Source organism: Vitis riparia, chromosome 13, assembly GCF_004353265.1.
Source record: "Vitis riparia cultivar Riparia Gloire de Montpellier isolate 1030 chromosome 13, EGFV_Vit.rip_1.0, whole genome shotgun sequence".
Taxonomy (NCBI): domain Eukaryota; kingdom Viridiplantae; phylum Streptophyta; class Magnoliopsida; order Vitales; family Vitaceae; genus Vitis; species Vitis riparia.
In genome coordinates, this window is record NC_048443.1 from 3,764,507 (window position 1) to 3,783,695 (window position 19,189).

General features: G+C 33.9%; 1 protein-coding gene across 1 annotated transcript; it reads right to left on the bottom strand.

The window, feature by feature from the left end:
- Positions 1-823: 823 nt before the first annotated feature.
- On the bottom strand, positions 824-18,377 carry LOC117928734 (putative calcium-transporting ATPase 11, plasma membrane-type). Its single transcript, XM_034848730.1, has 7 exons — positions 18,108-18,377; positions 5,100-5,154; positions 3,079-5,015; positions 2,841-2,999; positions 2,072-2,243; positions 1,678-1,976; positions 824-1,586 (listed from the first exon to the last, which is right to left on the bottom strand). The coding sequence occupies exons 1-7, from the start codon at positions 18,279-18,281 to the stop codon at positions 1,272-1,274; spliced, it is 3,111 nt and encodes a 1,036-aa protein (XP_034704621.1). The 5' UTR covers positions 18,282-18,377; the 3' UTR covers positions 824-1,271.
- Between the last annotated feature and the right edge of the window lie 812 nt (positions 18,378-19,189).

A 19,189-nucleotide genomic window follows, 5' to 3' on the forward strand; every position in this document is an offset into this window, starting at 1 on the left:
AAAAATAATTTTTGAAAATAATTTTTAAGAATAGTTTTTTATATTTTCTGAAAAAAAAAAATTGTGTTTGAGAATTGAATTTCAAAAAATAGTTTTTGTTTTAAAAAACAAAAACGGTCGTGTACTTTGTCTTGTCTAAGCTGTATACCAAGTGCACAGAGGATAAAAGAATTGGTGTATGAGACAATCTTTGAAATGTTTACGTTAGAATCCTAAATTGTAGTTTGAAGAAGCTAAGGGACCTTGAGAACTTTTGAGAGGAACCATTTTCAAAACAGAGGTGTGCTACTTTCTAGAATAAAAAGTGATTGGAAACTTGAATTATCCTAGACATGTTTAATGTGCTTTCAAATAATATTTAAAATTATATTGTATTTAGAGTGCTTCATTTTAAATTATTTTTTATATTTATACAAATATTTTTTAAAATACTTTTAGAAAATAATTAAAAATATGCTATAAATTAAAATATTCTTCATTTTCAAAACAAGTTTTTTTTTATTAAAAACTTACTATACATGTTTTTCAAATCTCAAAAACAATTTCAGGCTTTAAAATTTTCACCACTTTAGCAAAAGCCTTTAGGAAACAAAAATATTTAAAAAATAATAAATTTTTATTATTTATAATAAAAAATATAAAAGAAAATCAAATATAATTTATATAAAATAAAAAGCTTATATATTTACTAATTATTTAATCCACATCTAAATAATTGATTGAATCTAAATATATTTTCTATTTTCTTTCCTTTTATTTTTCATTTTAGGAAGTTCTCTTTCATCCATGCCCTTTAATAACTCTCTATGGGTCCCCTTTAATAGGCTGGAAAACTCAATGCATACATACTGCAACAATGTAGGGTTTTCAGTTCATTACAAGACTGCAATGGTTATAGAATATAATGGAAAAAGAAGATACACCGACGAGTAGAAGAAAGAATAATTCACTCTTTTTCAGGTGACTGGAGGTACCAGTGCCACTGGTTCCATTTGATGAAAATTCCCACTCCAAACTTAAAAGTCCAGCCGAATTCTATGAATGAATGCACAACCAAGGGATATAAAAACAAATCCTTGGAAAATGAACAACAACTTACCTGGAGTTCATGCAAACAGCGGGAGGATATATAATGGAAAGAGTATGCGACTGTACCGTCGTCTGAATAAGGGACTAGCATATACTCCGATTCTCAAAAGCTTGAATTGGTATCGCTTGAGGCTGCCATTGAGGTCTGCAATCAGGTCCTTGGAAATGATCATCTCTTTCCTTCATGCCCGGTCCGGACCACTTGGGAGTGGTTCATAGCCATCGTGATGCTTGGCAATGGCTGTGTGCTTTGTTGGTTCGACGGGAATGCACTTTAGGATAACTGCGATGATTAAGCTCACAGCCCCGATTAAGATGCTTAATAGCCACAACTCCCAGCTCAGTGGCACTGTTCCGGCGAAAGTGCCCAAAAATTCTACCATTATGGCCTGGAAAGTAACTGAGGAGACGACTATGATTATGAATATCCAGTTGCTGAACATGTCTTGGAAAACATTTATCTTCTCCATATCACGGCTGTTTATTTCATTGAATACCTGGTATGTAAAGAACAATAAAAATAAAAAGAATATCAGCCATTTTACAACCGGTTGTTTGGAAAGAATCAATTAAAATCAATAACAGTACCTGGCAAAAGACGAAGGCATTGAATATGAATGTGTTAAGAATTTTACTGGCGTCTGAACCAGTGAGCTTTAGAAGCCGTTTCCCTTGGAAGGTGAAGACCAAAAGGACGGCTAGTTGATAGATGCTTTGGCCTATGATATTTCTCCACATGGTTCGGGTGATGAAATTTGCATTCCTACCAACTGGAGCTCGTTTCATCAGGCCATCAGTTGGAGCCTCTGTGGCCAAGGCTAATGCACCAAGAGTGTCCATGATCATATTCACCCAGAGCAACTGGACAGCAGTAAGAGGAGCAGATCCTGAAAATTACTTGGAAAGAAATTTCTAAGTCATCTTTATTATATAGACGCCAAATCTTAAGTTGTAAGGAAAAAGATTTCATGGATGAACGCACCAGAGATGCATGCAGAAACAAAGTTGATCATGAGAGCAACAATGTTGACTGTTAACTGGAACTGCACAAATTTTTGAATATTTATATAGACTGACCGGCCCCATCTGGCAACATTCACTATAGTCGAGAAGTTATCATCCATTATAATCACATCCGCATTTTCTTTTGCCACCTGTAGATAACAGTGGTGAAGATGCTTGGTTGATGATAAGTATTAAGGCACGCATCCTTGATATGTTTAAAAGAAGTTAACATTTTCAAAAGAAATTACCATTTTCAAAAGAAAGAATGACGACAAGGAAGTAGAGACAGATATGTTTAACAAATACCCAGCATAATCATGAGGAGAAGCAAATGAAAAGCATGTCCCACTAAAAAAGGAAAGAGAAGTGAAGAAAAAGATGAAGTAAAACTGATGTGTACCAAAATTGAACTTTACAGTACCATACCTCCAACTATTATCAAATAGGATGTTGACATGTTTAAGAGTGTAATAAAAATTTAAATAAAAATTAATTGAAAATAAATTTTCAATTATTTTAAAATATGAGAAAATAATTTTTGTCATTGGTTTTTTTTTTTTTTTTTTTCTTTTTTTAGACTTTTTAACAACCAAACATATCCTTACTCAAAGATCACCGGGAATCTAGACGAAAACTATGTGAAGAGGTGAATCTATCTTGTAATAAATGAAATCGGGTAAGTGATGAGAAAAATGATCATGATTCCAAAGAACTGCTGCAATTATATGACTAGGTATTAAACAAACCTCAGTTCCTGCTATGCCCATGGCAAGTCCAATGTCTGCCTCATGCAAAGCAGGAGCATCGTTGGTCCCATCGCCAGTCACTGCCACAACTTCTTTAAATGAATTTCTTAGCTGGCTTACCAAGGTGTGCTTGTCCAAAGGCAATGATCGAGCCATCACCTGCAACACAAAGTCAAAGCATTTTAAATAAAATCTGGGGCTAAGATAAAGCTAGAAACGTAAAAGCAATCGTAAAAACCTGAAGTTTTGGTATCAACTCCTTCATCTCCTGGGGGCTCTTGTTACGAAAATCTGGCCCTTCTATTGCCAGACCATCATCAGTCAATATGCCACATTCTTTAGCTATGGCTTTTGCTGTATTGATATTGTCGCCTGTGACCATCCGCACTGTAATCCCAGCAGCTAAACAAGTCCGAACAGCATCCTTTACTCCAGGGCGAACTGGATCCTTGATTCCAAGAACTGCTATTAGTGTATAGTTACTATAAGGAATATCATCGTCCTTAGAACTGTTTTCTATATCCTTGAAAGCCAAGCATAGAGTTCTAAGGGCTTCGCAGGCAAAACCATTTATGACATCTGTGATGTTCTTTCTCTCGTCTGCAGACAGGGACACAGATTCTCCATTGGTATTAATAATCTTGTCGCACATCTCTAAAACAATTTCTGATGCGCCTTTGCAGAATGCTCGGAACCCACCAGCAGGAAGACTTACGAGCACGGACATCTTTTTCTTGACTGAATTGAAAGGCTCAACCTTCACTATCTCAGACTCCTTGTAGTGGGCACTCTCACCACCTAAATGCAAGCCAAACTCTAATATAGCTGTTTCTGTTGGAGTACCCAAAACGCTAACCTTTCCATCTTTCCCTTTGACAACCTCAGATCCAGTGTTCTGAAATATAGACTGCAAAAGGATGCTATATACCTTTTCAGGGATTAAAGACTGAAATACATCTTTACTGTCGTTAGTTTCTATCGCTTTAGACTTTTCACAAATCCATATTTTATTCACCACCATATGATTTGTAGTCAGCGTACCTGTTTTATCCGTGCAAATGCAACTGGCAGATCCCATTGTTTCACAAGCAGATAAATGCCGCACGAGTGCCTTAGCATTCATCAATTTCTTCATTGCAAAAGCAAGGCTCAATGTCACTGCCAATGGAAGCCCTTCTGGGACTGCAACTACAATTATAGTAACTGCAATAGCAAAATAATTCAAAATTGTCACTGCATCGCTGAAAGACCAGTCTGTGATGTTGCTGTGAAGTGCCTTCTGGAGCAGAAACCGTCCCATCAGCACCAAAAATGTCAGCACAGCAAAAGCCAGACCAATCTTCCCAATAATGGTCGCCACTCCATTCAGCTTCACCTGCAGTGGTGTCTCATCTTCTCCCCCTTCACTCAGAGTAACCATCAATCTTCCCCATTCAGTCCTCATACCGACTGATGTGACCAGCATTTTCCCAGACCCATCTTGTACCTTGGTTCCAGATAGGAGAAATGGCCTCTGTTTGTTGATATTCACCGGCTCACTCTCACCTGACAAGCTTGATTCATCAATTGATAAACTGTGACCTGATATGAAGACCCCATCAGCTGGAACCTGATCTCCAATGGATAGATGAACAATGTCTCCAACCACCAAATCATATATAGAAATCTTTTGTCTATATCCATCTCTGGTCACCTGAACAATTATATTTTTCTTCTCCTTGTCCAAGTCCTTGAATTGCAAGGACTGCTTGTAGTCACTAGTTGCAGTAACCATCACTACTAAGAAAATACTGAGTACTATTCCTAACCCATCGTACATACCTTTTGGCCATCCCTCTGTGGCGATCCCAACACCTATAGAAACCGCGGCACATACCATGAGGATTATTAGAGTAAGGTCTTGCAGGGCTTCCCAGATAAACATCCAGAAAGTTCCAGAAGGCTTTTCAACATATTGGTTGAGGCCATAGATACTTTGTCTAGAATGCACTTCGCTTGTTTTGACACCGGTATCCAGTGAGACACACACTTTTCCTGCTAATCCTTCAGCTCCACCATTGAATTCCAGCCCCTTGATATCATGAGCTCGAACAATAGATGCTAGTTCATCTGGTTCAATTTCATAACCAGCTTGCCTAACCTCTTCGGAGAGGTTGTATTCAATACGATGACCCGCTGTACCAGAGAAGAACATAAATTTGAGAGAGAGGAAATGTTTCCATGAACAGTTCATTTTTGGAGATTCAATGGAGTTCATACCCTCAATGAAATGCAATGCTGCCTTTTGCACATATAAAGCTACTCGAATCTTTTCCTGTTCAAAAAGAAAACATTAAGGCTAAAGAAACTCGAATGTGAAAGGGAACGCAGCATGCAGGAGAAGGGTCTATTCATAATTATCAAACCGTACACTGGTGCAGGTAATTGATATCAATGTCTTTAGAATGACAGTCCATTCCATTAATAGCCCAGTTGGAACACAAAGAATCCAAGCCAGTCTCTGGGCCACCCTCTGCTTGTGGTGGGCTATACGGTTGCTCTCTTAAGATTATGCCCAACCGAGGCCAGGATAATACGGAGTGGTGGGCACCGCTGTGGCTCTAGGGAAATCATATGTTCCATTGTATCATGTGGATGAATGTCAAGGAATGGGAAGAAGGCGTCTTAATTTTATTCTTCAAAATACTTATGGTATAATTTTTCAGATTATAAGTGAGCCTGACTTTCTTGAACTATAAGAACAAGTAAATGCATCTAGATTTCATGGATGGTAGAAAAATGAAAATAAGAAAAATGCTCCATTAATAACGGAGAGACAGTATAAATTGAGTAATTTCTTTATCAACTTCCTTAACCACAATGGTTATGTATTGCAAATAGAACTACAACTGCTACTTGTCCATTAATTCATCTACTTAGAATGGCCTTAGATAAAACTAAACAGAAGCCGCTTCAGAAAGTTAATGAATGAAAGAAAAAGAATTTAGTCTGTTGTAACTGAGTTGAGACTCGTTTCTTTTCTTTATTTTGTCATGTTTAGAAGAATATCCTTTCTATTAATGTCAATGAATTTTCTGAGCCACCATGTGAATGATATGGCTCTCAGCAGGGCTCCCGACCTTTTGGCAGCTGAATCCTCTTCCATTGAAAATTCATGAATGGATTTTGAGGAGCTATTAAACAAATTTGCTAGCGGTCTAACTACGTTACACCTAATTGAAGTTGCTTTTTGTGTCAATGCCAGAACTTACAAGCTTTGTCTAACCGTAATGTTGACGCTAAAAAAATACATGGAAAATGCTAGTTTTCGTGAATCTCGTTTCTTGGGTCCCATTTCAAAAGTGGTGAAAGAGAAGTGACGAGACACATAGTTGATGAGGACTCATGGCACCTATAATGTGTAATATTGCTCATGATGTATATTTTCTCTATTTATTGATTTAGACAAGTCAAAATTGGGTGACTTGTCTCAGGCACATTATACCATTTATGTGGTGATGGAAGGAAAATTATGACTTTCTAACCGAAAGGTCATTTTCGGCTAATGGAGAGCATTATTAAAGCAAAAGGAGAAATGACTCCACACAGGCCAAAAAACGTGGGTGGGCCGAACACTACGTGACGACAGAAATTCCTGATTTTTGGAAGCCAAATAATACACACCATTAAACATCATGGCCGCTAGCACTGTCTATATAATTTTCTTTATGCCGGATCACTTCTTTTGTTTGCATATTTATCAATAGTAGTGTACTTAGTCAAGATCATTATTGGGTTACTTTTGGCCTACCATATGCTATAACGTCAAAGATGGACAGAATTATTTAAAAATTCCAAGGAAACTTTAAAAACTCAAGGAAAATGAGAAGAGAAAGTGGCAATTTTATAGAGAAAGTACGCTATTTTAATGCAATTAAATAAATATATCTTCTATAGTATGCTTGCATAAAAAATCATTCTTAGTGCATAAGTTTATTTAGTTTAAGTTGATAATTTTATTCCTTTTATCTTAAGAAAGTTGGTGCATGATTAACTGGTGCCGAAAAGATAGGTTTTTAGTTTAGATTTTTTAATAAAGTCAGAATCTGTTGATTAGATATTTAGTAGGTTGTTATCTTTGTTCCTATTTTTATGTTCCAGTTTGTTAGGGTGTTGAGATTCTATTGGAAGATTTCTATTTAACTTGTAATTTGTAGTTTATTCAATAAGATGTATGATCAATTTTTTCCCCTAAAATCTTCATGGTATCATAGCTACGACTCTCAGCTAGGGTTTCTTAATGGTCAAGACAGTCATGACCGGTGCAACTAGATCCACAAACTCAACCAAGGAAACGACAGAGGAAGTGCAGAGTGGTCCTACTGTCTCATTCAACAATTTTGAAAATTCCAACACTCTTCAGATAACTGTTCATAGATTCAATGGCAAGAATTATGTAGAGTGGGTGCAATCGGTGAAGCTAGTGATAGATGGCAAAGACAAAATTGGCTATCTCACTGGTGAAGTGACAAAACCAGCAGAAAGAGATCCCAAATTCAAGACATGGAGGTCCAAAAATTCTATGATCATAGCCTGGTTAATCAACTCAGTGGAACCTGCTCTTGGAAAACCATTTATGTTTCTTCCAACAACCAAAGATGTATGAGATGTAGTTCGAGAAACATACTCGAATTTGGAAAACTCGTCTCAAATATTTGAATTGAAAACCAAGTTGTGGCAATTGAAGCAAGGAGATCGAGATGTGATGGAGTATTACAATGGGATGTTGACTCTTTGGCAAGAATTGGATTTGTGCTATGATGACCAGTGGGAGTGTACTAGTGATAGTGCAAGACACATGAAAAGAGAGGAGAATGACAGAGTATATGTTTTTTTGCTGGACTTAACAAAGAATTGGACGAGGTTAGGGGACGAATTATTGGGAGGAAACCCCTGCCAAATATTCACGAAGTGTTCTCTGAAGTTAGGCGAGAAGAAGCTTGATAGAGAGTAGTGCTCAAGGATGTTGATCAAAAGCCTACAACTGAATCTGAAAGTTCTGCTCTTGCTTCTAGAGGATTCGAACATGAAGGAGACAAGCAGAACAACGAGCAGTCAGAAAAACCATGGTGTGACTACTACAAGTGGTCTTGGCACACAAGAGAGACTTGTTGGAATATACATGGCAAGAGACAAAATCTGAATAAAAAATCTAGCAATGAAGGATGTGCATTTCAAGTTAATGGTGATGACTAAGGGACACAAACTTCCTAAAAAACTCTTCCTCTCACCAAGGAACAACTAGAGCAACTTTGCAAATTCCTTCAATCCTAAAATAAGTTTCCTTCGTGTTCATTGGCCCAAAAAGGTAACTCTTATTCCACTACACTAACTAGTGTCAATTCTAGTTCCCTATGGATCATAGATTCAGGTGCAACGGATCATATGATAGGTTCGTTGAAATTGTTTTTGTCTTATACTTCCTGTGCAAGAAATGGAGAAATAAAAATAGCAGGAAAATGGTCAATAACTATTTCTTAGTCCTTCATGTCCCAAATCTTTCATGCAACCTTTTGTTTGTTAGTCAATCAATACAAGACCAAAATTGTCATACTTCCTTCTATCTCATTTTGAATTTCAGGATTTGTAGTTAGGGAGGACGATTGGCAGTGCTAGGCAAAGTGGAGGACTCTATTTCTTCGAAAGTGAAGGACTCTATTTCTTCGAAGATGGGACTGATTTGAGAAAATAATCACAACGTACTTGTTTTGAGTCAATATTTATTTCTCTTGACAATGAAATCATGTTATGGCATTTTAGATTAGGTCATCCCAACTTTCATTATTTGAAATATTTGATTCCAAGTTTGTTTAAGAATAAAGACCAATCTTTGTTTCAATGTGAAATTTGTGAATTATCAAAAAATCATTGTGCATCGTTCCCATTACAACCTCATAAACCCATCGAACAATTTTCTATTATTCATAATGATGTTTGGGGGCCATCTAGGGTTAATACTATTACGGGTAAGAGATGGTTTGTTACATTCATTGATGATCACACAAGAATTTGTTGGGTACATATGTTAAAAGAAAAATCAGAAGTAAAACAAGTTTTCAAAGACTTTCATAAGATGATTTAAACACAATTTCAAGGAAAAATTAAGGTTTTCAAAAATTATGGGAAAGAGTTTTTTAAACAAATTCTAGGAAGATATTTTCTTGAAAATTGTATTGTACATCAAAGCTCTTGTAATGATACACCATAGCAAAACGAACTGGCTAAAAGAAAAAACAAACATCTTTTAGAAGTTGCCAGATCGTTACTGTTTTCAACAAAAGTTCCTAAGTATTTGTGGGAAGAGACAATTTTGACAGCAACTTATTTGATTAATAGGATGTGCACACGAGTTCTGAAATTTAAAACTCCATTTGATGTTTTCAATATTTTTTTTCCCACATCACAAATTTCCTCTGATTTACCTTTAAAAAATCTTTGGTTGCACTACATTTGTTCACATTCATCAGCATAATCGTGGAAAACTTGATCCAAGGGCTAGAGAGCGTGTGTTTGTTGGGTATTCTCCCATATAAAAGGGATATAAGTGTTTTGACCCAATTTCCATAAAAATGTATGTTACAATGGATGTGACCTTTTTTGAAACTAAATCTTTCTTCCATAAGGCTCATCTTCAGGGGGAGAGATCATGTGAAGATTTGGATCCTATGAGTTTTCTAGCGGTGTTAGAGAGTGAAGAATTAGGCAATGGATCTAGTTGTGGTGATAGTTTAGGCTCGAGCTGTGAGGATCTAGGCATAAGTGGTGGAGAGAATATGATACAGGTTTCTCAAGACCAAAGGTCAACATTAGAAACCGGTAGATCACCGCTAGAAAATATTGAACACCCACAACCACAACCACAACCACAACCAAGTCTAGAAATTAATATTTTCGGTGCTGAAAGTGAGGGACATGCTATTAATATGTAAAAAAAATGTTCAAAACACTAGAAAAATAAATACTGGTATAACAAGTAAAGAATTGATTGTTTACTCGAGGAGAAACCTGACAAAAAAAAAAATGATGATTCCACTTTGTTGCAAGGCCATGACTCCAATCCGAGGACAAATCATCTAAAAAGACATAAGTCAGGTAAAAACTCTTCTTTCGAATCTAGTCTTCATACTTTCAGTTCCCTATCTGTGTCATGCCATGATCCAAGTGTTCCAATTGCCAATAGGAAAGGTATTAGGTCCTGTACTAAACATCCTTTGTCCAATTTTGTGTCATATAAGCGGTTATCTCATCATTTTTTGCATTCACTTCACAACTTTCTAGCGTACAAATTCCTAAAGTGTGCAAGATGCTTTAATTGTTCCTAAATGGAAGAAGGCCATTCTTGAAGAGATAAGTGCTCTTGCAAAAAACAAGACTTGGGATGTAGTGTCTTTACCAAAGGAAAAAACTATTGTTGGATGCAAGTGGGTGTTCATAGTTAAGAACAACTCTGATGGGTCACTAGATAGATATAAAGCTCGACTGGTTACCAAAGGATTCAATCAAACCTATAGCATAGATTACTCTGAAACATTTGCACCGTGGCTAAGCTAAACACAATAAGGGTACTCCTTTCAATACACGCGAATCTGGATTGACCCCTACAACAATTAGACGTAAAAAATGATTTTCTCAACGAAGATCTAGAAGAAGAAGTTTACATGGATTCTCCTCTAGGTTTTGAAGATAAATTTGGCTTGAAGGTGTGCAAGTTAAAAAAGTCCTTACAAGGGCTCAAACAGTCTTTGAGAGCCTGGTTTGAGAAGTTCACAAGGTCAGTAAAGAAACAAGGTTACACTTAGGGCCAAATTGACCACACTATGTTCATGAAGTTTTCAATAGAGGGAAAAGTAGCAGTTTTGATAGTTTACATTAATGACATTATTCTAATAGGAGATGACGTGATAGAAATGAAGAATTTGAAGAGTTGCTTGGTGATAAAATTTGAACTAAAGGACTTGGGCTCACTGAAGTATTTTCTCGGGATGAAAGTTGCACATTCTAAGAAGGGGGTTGTATCACAACGGAGATATGTATTGGATCTTTTAGAAGAAATAGGAATGAGTCGTTGTCGACTTGTTGATACTCTAACGAATTCTCAAGTACTTGAAAAATGCGCCAAGGAAATTATTATTCTTTTGTAAAAACGAGCGAAGAAATATTGAAGTGTTCATAAAAGCAGATTGGGTTGGATCAGTCACAGATAGAAAATCAACCTCTGGGTACTGTACTTTTTTATGGGGAAATTTAGTGACTTGGAGAAGTAAGAAGCAAAGTGTGATAACTCAAAGTAGTGTTGAAGCCAAGTTCATATCAATGGCACATAGAGTTTGTGAACTATTGTGGTTAAAAAGAGTCTTGGAGGAGCTATAGCAAAAAAATAAAACGTCCAATGAAGTTATACTGTGACAATATGGCACCAATTAACATTGCACATAATCCTATTCAACATGACCGCACCAAGCATGTGGAAATTGATCGACACTTCATAAAGGAGAAGCTTGAAGATGACATCATCAACTTCCCATTTGTTCCTTCAACTTAGCAAACTGTTGACATTTTGACAAAGGGACTTCTTCGACCTAATTTCGAGCATCTAATCAACAAGTTGGGCATGATAGATATATATGCTCCAACTTGAGGGGGAGTGCCGAAAAGATAGGTTTTTGGTTTAGATTTTTTAATAAAATCAAAATATGTTGATTAGATATTTAGTAGGTTGTTATCTTTGTTCCTATTTTCATGTTCCAGTTTGTTAGGGTGTTAAGATTCTCTTGGAAGCAATCTCTATTTAATTTGTAATTTGCAGCTTTTTCAATAAGATGTATGAAAATTTTTTTTTCCCTAAAATCTCCAACTGGGATAACATAGGTAAGTATAAAGAAGTTCAATGAAGACTAACGATTTTAATTTATTTATTTATTTATTTTATCATGCTAGATCTAAGGTTATGGAAATAGAGAAGGTTAGAAGGTTGGATTTTCAAAATAATTAATACTTAGTTTTTGTTGGTAAACTTTTGCCACCAATTTTACCTTGAATCAATCAACTTCTCCATTTATCTAATACTTGTTTTTTTTTTTGATAAGTAAGAGATTGTATTAAAAAATGCAAAAAAAAAAAAAAACACACACAAGAGTATAAAAGTTGCATACAAATAACATCAAGCAAAAAAATAGGAAAGAGATGACACAAAAATACTCCCTCCCTTAATCAAGCCCCAACCAATCTATAAAATCAACCATATACGTATAACCTCTATTTATATACACCTTGACCCACACAGAGAAATTATTTAGGGATAAATTTTTTAGCCTTTGATTAGACAATTTCTTACAATAAAAAAATCTCTTATTTCTTTCCTTCCAAATTGTTCAGAAAATACAAGAATGAGCTGCTCTCCAAGCCTTAATATGCCTTTTTTTCATTAAAAGAATCATGCTACCCTAAGAAGGTCTCCCTAATTGTCTCATAAATAACCCACCAAACACTAAACATGGAGAACACCAATTGCAATAATAATCTCGCCTTGTCATCACGAAGAATGATATGATCAATGGACTCTGACCCCTCTTTGCAAAAAACACAATTGTTAGCCAAAGTCCATCTTCTTCTTTAAAGTTGATCCAAAGTCAAAACATTTTTCCAATAGACTTCCTAAGAGAAGAAACTCATCTTTGAAGGAATCCATGGGTTCCAAACTAAATTTAAAGGAAGAATGATGGTTTCATTAGTCTCTAACAAAGAATAAAGTCCTTCTACAAAATCTTTACGTATTTGGTCATTGTCATCACCAACTACAAAATCTTGTAAGTGTGCAGATAAGACATGTTGACGTTATGAACACCTTGATGACTTTGTAAGGTATGAAGTTGTAATTAATGTACTAGTAAGTTACATACTTTGATCTTTGCTTTGCTTTTCGAGATTAGTATGAATGTTTGATGGTTCTTTTTTTTATTTAAAAAAAAGACCAATTCTATATTTCTTACTCATAAAAAATCACATCATGATTGACAAAAATTTTCTTAGTTTATGGATTGTATTATAGCCCTTTATTTCTTGGCTATGACCAATGAAATTGTACTTTTCACCTTTATCATCAAGTTTTTCGTGTAATGCATCAAACACATGAACATATTCTTTGCAATCAAACACCCTTAGATGACTAATACTAGGCCTTCTATGACTCTAAGCTTCTTATGGGGTCTTTCCATAAACACTTTTAGTGGGACACCTATTCAATAAATAAACTATACAAGAAACTATTTCACTTTTCAGTAATTGTTTTAAGGGCAACACCCACCTCACCATATCCATAATTGTGGATATGGTAAGTGTATTAGTTAATTAGTGCTCAATATCACATTTTTTTCAAAAAAAATCATCACAAGTAATATATTTAGTACCCTTATTAGTTCTCAAAATTTTTATAGTATGCCCACTTTGCTTTTCCACAAGCTTTACAAATTTTGAAATGTTTACATGCATTTGTCTTTTGCTTTGAAAAATAAACCTATACCTTTTGACTAAAATCATCAATAGAAGTGAAAAATACTCGTGATCTCCATCTGAGGGAACTTTCATTGAACACTAATTCAAATAAATCAATTTGAGATACTTCCTATCTATGGTTTTCTTGTTAGAAAAGAATCTTTATGTTTCTTTCTCAAGACACATGTTTCACAAACTTCATTTGGAGAATTAATAAAAGGTATCCAAAAGCCATTTTCTTAGCCTCAAGTAATTTTGGATTCCAAAATTTAATTGTCCAAAACATGAGTGTCACAACCAATTTTTATCATCAATTATAAAACTAATGTGTCATGTTTATCTTTGCTATAAGTCCTTTATTATCATCACTGATGGTACATATGGCCCCATAGATTCGCATATCAAACTTTTTTTCTAAAAGTTTCCCAATACCTAATAGATTTTGATGAAGACTTGGAACATATTATACCTTGGAAATAAAATTTTGGGATTCATCATTTAATTTAAATGAAAACTTTATTGCTACCTTTAACTAGTATCATTGTGTCATCCCCAAATTTTATCTTCGAATTAAAAGTCTTATCTAACTCAAAAAGCATCTCTTTCCTACAACAAATATGATTACTAAGGCTTGTATACAAAAACATATACTTTTGTTTTAATCCTTTGCAACACTCCAGGCTAATAACAAGGTCTCTAAATTTTCACCTTTACCTTCTATAGCATTATCCTCAAAATTCCTCTCCTAGCCCTATATTCTAACTTGTAGTGACCAACTTTTTTTTTTCAATTATAACATTGGATATGAGATTTATTATTTTTTTTGAATTGAAGTATTACCTCTTTCTCCTTTTTGGCCTAAACTAGAGTTTCCTTGTCCTTCGTTTTACCAATTATAATATTTCTTACTTGATTAAGAATTATTTTGAGACTTCTCTTTTCCTTTTCTAGGACTTATTTGGCTTTACAGTGCTTCTTTCGCTTCAATCTAGGGCTTTTTATCTAAGCATTGTTCATGGGCTTGCAATGAACCCATTAATTCATTCAATGTCATGGTACTAAGATCTCTTGATTCTTTAGTTGTTATAACCTTGTATTTGAATCATAGTTAAGGTTCGATGAATTTACTCTATAATATGAAGATTTGAAATGTTTTTTGTTATTATATTTTATTTGATTGACAAAAGTTAATATCCATTAAAAAAAAAGTCGGAGATTCTTTCTGTTTTCTCATTTTAAAGAAGCTCAAATTGTCTTCTCAAAGACTATAATCGAACCTTTTGCATCTTTTTTGCCCCTTTGTAGGTGTTCATAAGGATGTTATATACACCTTTTATAGTGTTTGCATTTGCAATCTTCTAAAAAATAAGTGGTTCTATCGATTGAGTAATGTAAAGATGTGTATTCAAATCTTTCTTTCTAGAATTCGCCAAATTACCCTTTTATACTACTCCCTAAATATCACAAATCTTTAATTTACTAGTCCCTAAATATTATACATTGTATTGTTATTGGTTGGTTATATCTTTAATAGTCAGAATTTGATACCAAATGTAAGTAATAAAAAATAATCTTTCTAATAGGAGAACAATATATATATATATATATTTGTAGGTGTTCATAAGGATGTTATATGCACCTTTTATAGAAACTCCTAATAGAATTAGGATTCAAAGAACGATATTCTAATATAAAAAGGAAACAAATCCTTATTTTAATTAAGATTCCTACCAATACACACTACAAAACATCATGGTGGACAGTACCGTCTTTTTTAATTTTCTTTATGTGAGATCTATCTTTTGTTTGCATATTTATCTCCTGGGCGGTTATACTAAAGGAATGGTCTCCATGACAAGAAAAACTTAAAAAGAGAAGCTAGGGAGGTATCGTGTCTCACAACTTCAAAATGCCAGTCTTTAAAATACAATTTAATTTGGACAAGTGGCATGCGTATTCAGAAAAGGTCGAAAGAATCAATAATAGGGCACTTGACCAAGATCATTATTGGGTAACTTTTGGCACGGTACAACATCGAAGATGGACAAAATTATTTAACAATTCAAGGAAAATGAGAAGAGGAACCAAGAATTTTAATAGAGAAGAAATGCTATTTTAATGCAAGTAAATGAAGATTTTTTTTTTCTAAAGTGTGCTCTGTATCACATTTTATATACAAGCAAGTCTCAAATCCAATGATCCTAGAGCCACACATGGCAAACTCCTAATAGACCAAATACCGTGGCTATAGAATCCAGTCCAGTTTTTGTCATTTGCTGTGTGGTTTTCAATGTTAGACACGGTTAAAGATGCATGCTATTTTTAAAGTTTTCCTACATATTCCAAATCTGATCAGAGTCTTCTCTCCCAAATTCGCCATTTTTGCCACTATGGGCCTGGTCAAGTACTCAAAATGTTTGAGACCTAATAATTAGCTTCAGCCTCCCTCCCTATTGCGTATACGCAAATCTTAAAACTTTTCATCATGGATTTCAGCAATAAAGGTTCCCAACTTCCCATGAGCTGTATACACAAACCTTAAAACTTTTCATCATGGATTTCAGCAATAAAGGTTCCCAACTTCCCATGAGCTGTATGGTACCTCCATTAGGTTTCCGACAATCAAAAAAAGAGACTAGTGTACTATTGAAAAAAAAGAAAAGAAAAGAGGAACTTCATAAAAAAATTACAATTTATTACATAGCTATAAGGTTTCATTTATTGTGATATATACTTTTGATAAAAATGGAAAAGACGAAAGGGTGTTTTTGGTAACCATTTTAGAAAATGATTCTAAAAAATAGTTTTTGAAAATAGTTTTTAAAAACTGTTATATGATGTTTTATAAAACAAAAGTTTTATTAAAAACCTAAAATATTTTTAATCTATTTTTAATAGTTTTAAAAATATTTTTTGTGTCTATTATTTTATTTTTAATTATTTTACATATTTATATAATTATTTTTTAAAACAATCCTTAGAAAACAAGTGAAAAAAAACAACTAAAATATGGTTTATGAAAATATAATATATATATTTTTTTGTTTTTGAGAATAAAAAATAGAAAATACTTTTTAGTTACTAAATATGTTTTTCAAGTTTTTTTGTTCCGAAGAATAGAAAACTGTTCTTGAAAATAATTGTCGAATAAATCCTAAAACTTTTTATATTTTTAAATATAATATCCATTCAAATTAAAGGTAATACTTAATAGATGAAATCATTAAAATGTAGTACTTCAATATTATCTTTGATTTAAAAATAAATAAAATCCTAATTATTTTGAGTTTTATGTATTCTTCTTTTTATTTTTTTATTTATTTGTTGTGAAAACATACTTCTCCTCCAACAAAAAATAAAATAAAATCTGTTTCTGCTTTGTGATTTGATAAGGCAAAAAAGTTGTCTTTGCTTTTTGGTCACTCACATTCATGATTTTATATCCTCTATATTAGAAGGAACATTCAAAAGTCACCAGCTTAGCAAAATAAAAAACTTAAAGAAGATAAAAGCATAGCCATAGAATTCACATCAAATCTCAAAAAAGAGAAGCTAAAGCAAAAGGTTGTTCCATCTTTTTGACAAAATTAATCGGTCAAATTCCCACAAATTCGGGTTCTTGGAACAGAATCTCAATGGTGGTTTGGAAAATACTTTCATAAATCTTGATATTCTCGTGGGAAAACTAGAAAATTGAAGAATTGAACAGCAGTCAATTCATTGAACCATCTAAATTCTAAAATGACAGTCAAGGCATCAAGAGGGTAAGACGAATCTGCTTTCCCATCTTATTCGTAGCCAAAAACAATTTCCCAATCGAAAATTTTAATCCAAAAGTTGTCAGTTTGCGAATCAAGAACCGCATTTAGACAAAAACACGAAAAGCAGATTACAACACGAACTGCACAAAAGGTTATTCAATTCAAGACAAACCTAAGTGGCGACCCACATCAGCAGCCTAGCGATTAATGTGGCCACCACTATATGAATAGGCAAAGGAAGGCCACAGACTTTGATTTTAAGAACTTGTTGCGTGAACCATTTTAAGTCCACAAAGCCAACGCACATACACATTGGTATGCCAGTCTTGACGAGGAGCACTGAATGTAAATGGTGGCTACAGTCGGTTTCACAACTGAAAAGGTAAAAATACCTTTCTCTTCTCTAACAGGTTCTAATCAGTGAATCAGAATTCAGATCTGACTCTCCATATAATTCTTTGTCGGTTCTAAAGACATCGAAAATACAGGGATTCATCCACCTCAATAACAGAAGCCCTAAGAAAGCAACAGAAGTTGAACAGATTGATACATTTGATTGGAGAAAAACATGTAACAACGACAATTTAAATATTAGATCTCAATCAATTAAAGCCTCTATCAATGCCACCTAATGCAACTATTTGTCTTTTTTTGGAAGACAGAGCATTTTAATAACATAAGATCCTGTTGTTTTCATTTCGTCTATTTTTCTCATAAAACAAACAGATGCAAACAGAATCAACTACGCAAAACACATGAGTAGCGATGCTTTCGAACTCAATCAACCAAGAAAAAAAGAAGATAAAAACCAACAAAAAAAACGTGAGATACTGAAATTGCATTTTCTTGCAATTTCCTCTATTTTCCCATCAACCAAACATCCATCATCAAAATCAGAAAAACCAAACGCAGCAGCAACATTTCCATACTATATCAACAACCAAAAAAACACAAAAACAAAAAAAACATGGCACACCTGAATTTTCTGGCGCTTTCTTTCCGTTTCGGATCGCTTAGCGAGATCGGCAACCATCCGGAACCGTCTCCGGGGATTCTTGACGACAGACACGGCCGATCTCCATCGTCTCCGAGCTTCCTCCGAAGCTCGCTTCGGCTCAACGTCAAAATTCTCCCTCAAATACTTCTCCATTGATTTCTGTCCGAAAACGGAGCTAATCTCTATCAATTCGAAAGCTAGAACTAGAGATAGGGTTTCGTTTTCGGATCCAGTTATAGTTTCTTTAGACGGAAAGTCTCACAGTTGGCCGAAAAAGGCGGGAAAGGTTAGAGAAACTTTCCGAACGAAGAAGATCTGAGAAATAAAAACGAGAAATTATAGGTTCATGGAAGGGCAATTTGGTAAATATAATTATCTTGTAATTATTTATTTATTTTCTTTTGTCTTTTGTTTTTTGTTTTTGTATTTTTTTTCTTTCTTAAAACTGCTTTGGTTTCCATTAAAAGTTGATATAATATTTTAGTAATTAATAATTGAATGTTATAATTTTTAGTTCATAAATGCCACATTAGCTTTTTGTTTTTGAGTAATTATTATTAATTGCAAAAAGGGCTTTTTTAATTTTATTTGTTTATTTTTCATAGAAAGGAAAAAAAAATACTTATGCATTAAAATAAAATGTTTAATTAGCTTGTCTTTAGTTTAGAAAATATTTTTGGGAGAAGTATATTTCCATACACCAAAAAAACTACTTGAGACTTAAGTTTATAAAATATAAATTTTAAACACTTATTTAAAAATAATTAGCATTTTATTTACTTTTTAGACAAAGATATTACTTTTACCAATGAGGAATTACCTTTGACAATTCTAGGTATTACTTTTGATCGATGAATGTATAGAACTTGAATTATTTTTAAAGAATTCTTATTTTGTAATTATTTTTATATAAGTGTATAAAAAATAATTTTTTCCTTTATTTTTTTATTGATTTTTTTTCTTAATCGATAAAAACTAGAGAAAGAATTGAATCGACTCACCGACTTGCTTCCTTATGCGTGAAGGCAAAACAAATCCATATCAAAGTCAGCAATCACAAA